General features: G+C 44.3%; 1 protein-coding gene across 4 annotated transcripts in view; it reads right to left on the reverse strand.

Annotated features, from left to right (window-relative positions):
- The window catches only part of BST1 (bone marrow stromal cell antigen 1), a 46,905-nt gene that overhangs the window by 7,235 nt on the left and 31,814 nt on the right, over positions 1 to 7,856 (reverse strand). The window contains exon 9 of one of the 4 annotated variants that reach the window (XM_024119382.3): positions 1,111 to 1,932. The exons of 1 other annotated variant lie outside the window; for it this stretch is intronic. In XM_024119382.3, the coding sequence (XP_023975150.1) occupies positions 1,653 to 1,932 (280 nt within the window). In that variant the 3' untranslated portion in view covers positions 1,111 to 1,652. Of the gene's footprint in view, positions 1 to 1,110; positions 1,933 to 6,403; positions 7,701 to 7,856 lie in introns of those variants that run through there. 2 more of the 4 variants (XM_024119381.3, XM_007119418.4) reach the window with 2 other exon arrangements.

Here is a 7,856-nt window from a genome sequence, read left to right on the forward strand (position 1 = left end):
GTCCGGAGCCTGTGCTCCGCAACGGGAGAGGCCACAACAGTGAGAGGCCCGCGTACAGCAAAAAATAAATAAATAAATAAATAAATAAAATAAAACACTTTCTTTTCCACGGAGCTCAAAATGACAGCATCTAATTAAGTCACAGGCCGGTATGCTGTGAGTGACTGTGTAAATCCACCGGTAACCCAGGCAACTCAAAGGCAGTGGACACTGCGTTCTCCAAGCCTGGCCTGAGAGACACCCTTGGCTGGGGCTTCCATGGCATTAGCCTGAGGAGCCAGCTGACCCTGAGACAAGCTGAACTGGAAGTCAGTAGGGGCCTTACTCGTCCTTTCTTGGAACCCCAAGTTCTTATGCCACTTGTCATCCTTCCTTCTACTCCCCTCACCCACTCTAGAATATATCACATATTTCATGTGTTTTATTGAAGTATAGCATAAATACAGAAAAGTATGACATGTGATGCTTTTAATCTTCCCTTGTACCATCCCTGACCTCCTTCAACAAAACTTACATTAAAAGAAAATTAAAGAATCACCCACCCTGTGTTTTCTTCTCTGAAACCCAGTTCATTCACATATCCATTCTCTCATTGAAGCCACATGTGGAATGTCCACTTTATCCAGGCAAGGTCAGGCCAGGGAGGAAATGATGAGTAAGTCTTCAAAAAACCACGGTCCCAACGATGACAAGACAGTGAAGATGGACCAACTTAGGGGAATGCACAGGGGCTGAGGCAGCAAAGGAGCAAAGAACAACCAAGGCTCTGGTGGTAGAGCTACCAGAGGACTCAGGAGGCTGTCGGGGAGGAAGAAATTTTCCTCTACACTTCTAGGTGCTTCTGGCCTGTCTAAGAATTGAATTGACATGAGATGGATTAGCAGGAGAAATCAAAAAGGAGTTTAATAACGTATACATGGGAGAGACCCAGATAAACTGAGTAACTCACCGAAATGATTGAAGCCTTCACCTTAAATATTATCTTCAGCTAAAGATGAAAGAGGACGTTGAGGGTAGTGGTTGGGGACTTCAAAGGGTAAAAATGCAATTCACATGAAGATAGTAAAGCAAATGTCTGGTAAATAAATGTTTGCTGGGTCATGCAGAGACAATGGGTCACAGAGTGGACCCACTGTCTGATCTCTAAGCCCTGCTGAGTTTCCCCCTCCACACTGAGCCCATATCTTTGCAGGTATCTCTGGTGATAGCTCTATTCTAGGGAACCGGCCCTCTTTCTTAATTCTTTTAGGCAGTTAGGGGGAATTTCAAAGTTTCTTCCTGAGTCTTTTGGGCCTTGGTTATTTTCAGCTCAGGATAATCCACATGCCAAAGAGATATTTTGGGGTGGAAAATTTTGCTCCCCTACAAGGTGATGCTTAAGATGGGCCTTAAAATCTGACAAATGGATGGAAGAACAGGGAAATCAGTGCAGAGAGACCAGCACATTCAAGACCCCAAGGAGTGAGAAAGCAGGACACATCTGGGTTATGGCAAGCTACTTGGTTTGACAGTGCCCAGCTGGGTACAGCCTCTCTAAGATGCTGACACCACTCACAGTTCATAGCAGTAGCCACACCAATGAACATTCTACATCATGCCAGTTCTTCTTGGATTTCTTTCCTCTACCATCTTTCTTCCCATACTCTGTTTACTTAGCCCATTCTGAGCTTGACCTGGTTCCCAGCCCCATCCACTCCCTGTGTAGCCAGTGTCCTACCACACTGTGGTCCCCAGAGTGTCCTGGCTTGGACAGGAGTGGAGGAATCCACTCTTCTACCAGGTACCTGAGTGTCTGCTCTATATGGAAGCTGGAAAGCATGACCAGTAGCTTCAGGGAGCAGGGCTAACTGGTGTCCACGTTCTGAGTAAGGGCAGGCTAGGAAGTCACAAAAGGTCCAACACATTAGGTCCGAGAATTGCTTTGGAGCAAATCTAGGATCAACAACAGAGAACAATCATTTATTCACAGGGATATTTATTGAGAATTTTTTTATGTGCCACCCACTGGGCCAGGGGCTGAAGATGCAATGAGGAGAGTTAATCCCATCCCTGCTGTGGCTGCTACTGGTACCCTCACCATGGCTGGCCAGTTGTTAAAGCTAGTGGCCTTCCCGATTAGGACAGTTAGTGTCTGCTCTGATTGGTCAGGCCTGTGCCACAGTGATGGTTAATTATTTTTAATGTTACCTCTGGTCCCTGGCCTTGTTGTTAGTGGGCAGGTACAGATGTTAATCAATATGCATATTAACAAATGTACAATTACAAACTGGAATAAGGAAAAGAACTTTGAATCTGACCCAGAGAGGGAATGGTGGTCAGGGAGAGCTTCATGGAGGAAGAGACCCTTGAGCTGAGATCCAAATGATGAGCAGGAGATAACTGGCAGAGATGTAGGGGTTGGAGCAGAAGGTTAGAGCATTCTGAGCACATAGGGAGAGCCAGATGACTTTGTGGATAGAGTTTGGTTGAACCCTCTAAGGTGAAGGGGTGGAGTGCAAGATGGATGAGCTGTGAAGAGTTCTGAGTTGGCTTGGGCATCGGTGCTTGTTATGGTCTAAATGTTTGTGTTCCTCCCAAAACTCATCCCCAAAATGTTGAAATCCTAACGCCTGAAGTGATGGTTTGGGGAGGTGCTTAAGCCTTGAAGGTGGAGCCCTCATGAATGAGATGAGTGACTTTAAAAAGAGGCTCCAGAGAGATCCCTAGTTCATTCTTCCATGTAAGGACACAGCAAGAATGCTCTGGTTTATGTATCAGGAGGAGGGTCCTCACCAGAACATGACCTCGCTGGTAACTTGATCTTGGACTTCTCAGCCTCCAGAACTGTGAGAAATATATTTCTACTGTTTTTAGGCTACCCAGTCTGTAGAATTTTGTTATAGCAGCAGTCCAAGTGGACTAAGACAGTATCCTTTTTTTTGGGGGGGGGGGTGCAGCAGGGGTGTTGTTGAGATTCATACAAGAAGAGATGGTGGCTCAAACCTCAGAAGCTGAAGTGTAAAGTGATGGACACTCAGCACTTCTGTCCACCACTGCAGATTGGAAAGAAAGTATACCACAAGGGCACCAGAAACCACAGGAAATTGGCAAGCCCAGAGAAGCCAGTCCATCCAGCTCTGTCCACACTGGCAAACACTGCCATTTCACATAGGGATGCTCCTCTTCGTCAGTGAAAAACCTCATAAGCTCCCAAAATGTGGAGACATGGCTGATCAAGTCATCTCTAACCTTCACCTTGGGCTGGGGAGGGCTTCAGTTAGAGTCAAAAGCTTATCAGTTGCAAACAACAGAATCCACTCCAGCCAGTGTAAGCAGAAAGCACTCATAGAATCTCCAGGAGAGTCAGGGAATGAAACTTCCAGACTATGAAACCTGAAACCACACCCAAATTAACAATGTCCATCCACCCAGCAGAGATTCTGAGCCCAGTGACCGCTGGGCATGGTCGCCTCAGCCTGCACCAGTCAAGACACCAATAACACCCCACTCATCATGCCTTTCCCCTCTGATCAGGCCAAATCCTTGATGCATCTCCATGTTCACCTCTCTTTCCCCTGAAGGGAAGTCTCCTGCATGAGCACTTGACCAGCGAAGTACAAGTCACATGTCTGCACCCTAGCTTCAAAGAAGACTGGGAAAGCATGCTGCTAGCTTCCTTCTTGGGGAAGTGGGACTTAGAAGATAAAAAATTCCCCAGGTATATGAAATACGCTGAAGAGGAGTCAACAGGGGTGTTTTCAGCTCGCATTAAGCACTGAAAGCCTGTGATCAAGACTGGGCACAGTCAGAGCCTCCATCACCTATTTCTTACATATTAAACAGGGCCACCTTAGACAGAATAAGGCTCCCTTTGTTTTGGAATGCTTTACTTCCACTCAGGACCAGCTACATAATTTAAAGGTCCCGGTGAAAAACGAAAATGCTGTGCTCCTTGTTCAAAAATTAAAAATTTAAAGACAGAGACAGAAGAACATTAAACCAAGCATCGGCCCCTCTGAGCATGGGTCCCTGTGTAACTGCACAGATCACAACCCTTGAAGCCGGCTCTACCTCCTTTTTCTTCTGGTTGGCCAGTCGGATTTATGCCGTTTGGACACTTGTCTAATCTACTGTTGCCAGACGTGGTGGGAAGAGGTGGTAACTCAAGTGATATCCTCAATAGTAAGATACATGGTAAGGTCTGGATCCCTCTGGAAACCTATTAGAGCTCATTGGGTAGGGGGAGAGGTATCACAAAATTCTGGAACCTACACAAAGAAGAAGAAATGATGACTTCCAAGGCTGAACTGAGAACAAAAGTTGCTTTGGCAAGCTTGTTCATCCTGCCCCTCTTTATAATGCTCTACTTCTTGTCATGGCATATGGGTTGTTATGGTGAGTGAACTGGGACAGCACTGTGAGACATTACAGAGAAGGTTTTCTTTTCTTTCTCTTTCTTCCTTCCTTCCTTCCTTTCTTTCTTTTTCTTTCTTTCTTTTTCTTTCTTTCTTTCCTTCTTTCTTCTATAAACCTTGGTCAAATGTATTCTCTGAAGCTAAGGTAAGACATCCATAACCTGGTATTTCATGACAAAGGATACATGTGTTCAACATTTATATAAAAAGAAAAAAAAATCCCAAGTTTCAACCATCCATACCAGGCTTCTCCAAAACCCATGGGGCCTCAGCTACGAAAAAAAAAAACTTGACACTGGTAATACCTCATGCTCATCTGCACACCTGGAAGGATTCTAGCTGTAAGTCTAATGCCCACCTACAATGCTCAGGCGGTCTGAATAGGGATCTGACAATGTCAGCTCTGGGAAGGTGAGATAGAAGGCATGTTACCCCGACAAGTGTCCTTAAACGTGCTGAGGTGAGGAGGAGAGATGCAGGTGTAGAAAAGATGGGAGTTCAGTTTGGGACAAGAGAGACTATTTCTGGTGTCAAAGTGGAAAAGAAAAGCAAAAACATAAATGGTATGTGGAGGGTGGGGTTGGAGATCTAAGAAGACTGAGGAAATAGAAAGAGGAAGGGGGAAGTGAGTTCAGAGGGTTCTGGAGCAGAATCCAAGTGTTGTTAACATTCCTGGGGCCTTATTTAGTGCAGCAGATGGAAAAGCACCCCAATGATGGACTCAGTCCACCTGGTGGTAACACTTCTCCTCCATTACTAACTGCGTGACCTTGCAGAAGTGATTTAACCTTGTCAAGCCTCAGTTTTCTCATCTGCAAAATGAGGATAGTAATGAGAATTAAAAGAATGATTAAAAATTGACAACAGTGACTGGTTCATGGTAAGAACTCAATAAGTACTAGGCATGGTGATGATGATGGTGCTAACGATGGTGAAGATGATGACGGAGATGATGAAGGTGACTGATGGTGACGGTCGAGGGACCTGGCCTCTCCCGAGCCCTGGAATGAGCACCATGGCGTGGGGCGGCTGAGTGTGTAGACCCCACAAGACAGGGGTAGTGATGGGAGATGAGAAGGAACCAAGAGAGAAAGAGATGGGAGACACAGGGAGCTAGTTGGGAGACCTGTGCAATCATTCCCAGTGAGATTCTCTGCCCAGCGCAGTGTCTGAAGTGATCTCTAAATACTCATGAGATTGAATTGTAAATGTGTGTTATATAAAACAATCATCAAGCTGTGAGGATTCCCAGCTTTACAGTGAATGCTTGGGCAAGTGGTTACAGAAAATGGAGCAGAGGCTCTGTCAGGAGGAAGAAAGAGCTCTGCAGTCAGGGCAGCAGGTTTGAGGAATGGCTCTGCCCGCAATGGGCAATTCTTTTTCTCTCCAGAGATTTACAGGAAACAACAGAAAGTGAGAGCCCTCACTCCCAGTTGCTGGCCACTGGGGCACCAGAATCTGTGAGTTCTCACGTCTAAACCTCCCACGCTCACTTTAGGTGAAAAAAGGAGTAAGAACAGGAAGTGTCTGTGAGGAGTTCTGGTTTTCTTTTCCTCTTCTGGAAATGTTTTGTGTTGTGTCAAATTACCACACATAGATGATGTATGTGTTTATTTCTCTTTTTCTGATTAGAAAAGTAATGCATGCTCATTAGAAAAAATTTGGAAAACACAAAAAGTCAAAAGTCAAGAATAGGGATCACTAGGGCTTCCCCGGTGGCGCAGTGGTTGCGCGTCCGCCTGCCGACGCAGGGGAACCGAGTTCGCGCCCCGGTCTGGGAGGATCCCACATGCCGCGGAGCGGCTGGGCCCGTGAGCCATGGCCGCTGGGCCTGCGCGTCCGGAGCCCGTGCTCCGCAATGGCGTACCACAAAAAAAAAAAAAAAAAAAAAAAAAAAGAATAGGGATCACTAATAAGAACATTCTCCAGAGATCACTTCTCCGCTTTGGGGCTTATTTCTTTTCCTTTCATTCATTTACAATATGTGTATAATACAAACATACATCCATAATGTTACATTTGTATTGTATTTTAGACAATTAGATCATATAAACAGTTTTATGTCCTATGTCTTACACTGATCGCTGGCATTTTTCTATGTCACGAAATGTTCTTTGAACACTTTTAATTTACAAACAGTGAAATGACTTTATGGCATACAGTTCTGAGTGCTGGCAAATGTAGATTCCTGTCACCACCACCACAGCCAGTGATCCAGAACAGTCTTGTCACTCCCCTCAAAGTCCCTCAGGCTGCTCCTTTTCAGTGAGCCCCTCCCCCTAGTCTTAACCCAGAAACCAAAAAGTTCTCCATTCCTATAGTTTCACCTTTTCCAGAATGTCCTGTAAACAGAATTATACGGTATGTAGCCTTTTGGTCTGGCTTCTTTCACTTGGCATGCTGAGTCTCACCCACACTGTTGCATTTATCCATAGCTAGTTACTTTTTATTGCTGAGTAGTATTCCACTGTATAGATATACCAAGGTTAGTTTATCCATTCACCAGATGAAGGACATTTGGGCTGGTAAACATAACTTTTCCTATTTGAATGATATTCCATCCTACAGATATACCAAAACATATGCAAAGAGTTCCCTATGAGTAGAATGTTTAGTTCCCCCTCATTATAAATAACCCTTAAATGGACATCATTATACATAACTCTTTGCCTACCAAACATGTATGAATACACTTATATAGTATACATATATTTGAAGCTATCAACAAACATGCAGTGTGCCCTGCTGGTTGTGTAAGAAAATATAAAAATATATATATACAGTTCTACCAAAATTTTCTTAAAATGTTTGCTTATATAACACACAGTCTGAGTCTCAATATGTTGTATCATTATGAAAATAAGAAAATAATAACTAGCTTTAATTCTAATGCAGTAGTTTTTTTTTTCCTGTGCTGTACAATAGGTTCTCATTAGTTATCTATTTTATACATAGTAGTGTATATATGTCAATCAAATTGTTAATGCAGTAGTTTTAACCGGTTAAATAGAACTAGCTTAATTTCTGAAATCCTGACCGTGTATATCATTCAAAAGCCATTTCAGGACATTGTTTTCCCAGCAGGAAGCTTCTTTAGACAGTGGAGTCACCTGGTGTACACAGAACAAGACGGATGACTCGGCAAGGGCAGGTTTCAGGACTGCAGGCTGCTTAGGGCAGCATAGCTGAGTTTCTAGTTATTACATCTGAGCAACTGAAGCCAAAGCCACTAAGAGGGGAAAGACAAAGCTGGCACTTTGTTCTGCATAAAGGGACAGGGCTTCTCTTTGAGTAGATGTTGCTGCCCTGCAAATTAAAAAGGAAATAGAAAAAAATGTCAGTATTGGTGGATGACACCTACTTTCAAAAACATATATGCACACTGCGGAAAATTTAAATAGTACGTGGGACCTCCCTGGCAGTGCAGTGGTTAAGAATCTGCCTGCCGGTGCAGGGGACACC

This window comes from Physeter macrocephalus, chromosome 7 (genome assembly GCF_002837175.3).
Source record: "Physeter macrocephalus isolate SW-GA chromosome 7, ASM283717v5, whole genome shotgun sequence".
NCBI lineage: Eukaryota > Metazoa > Chordata > Mammalia > Artiodactyla > Physeteridae > Physeter > Physeter macrocephalus.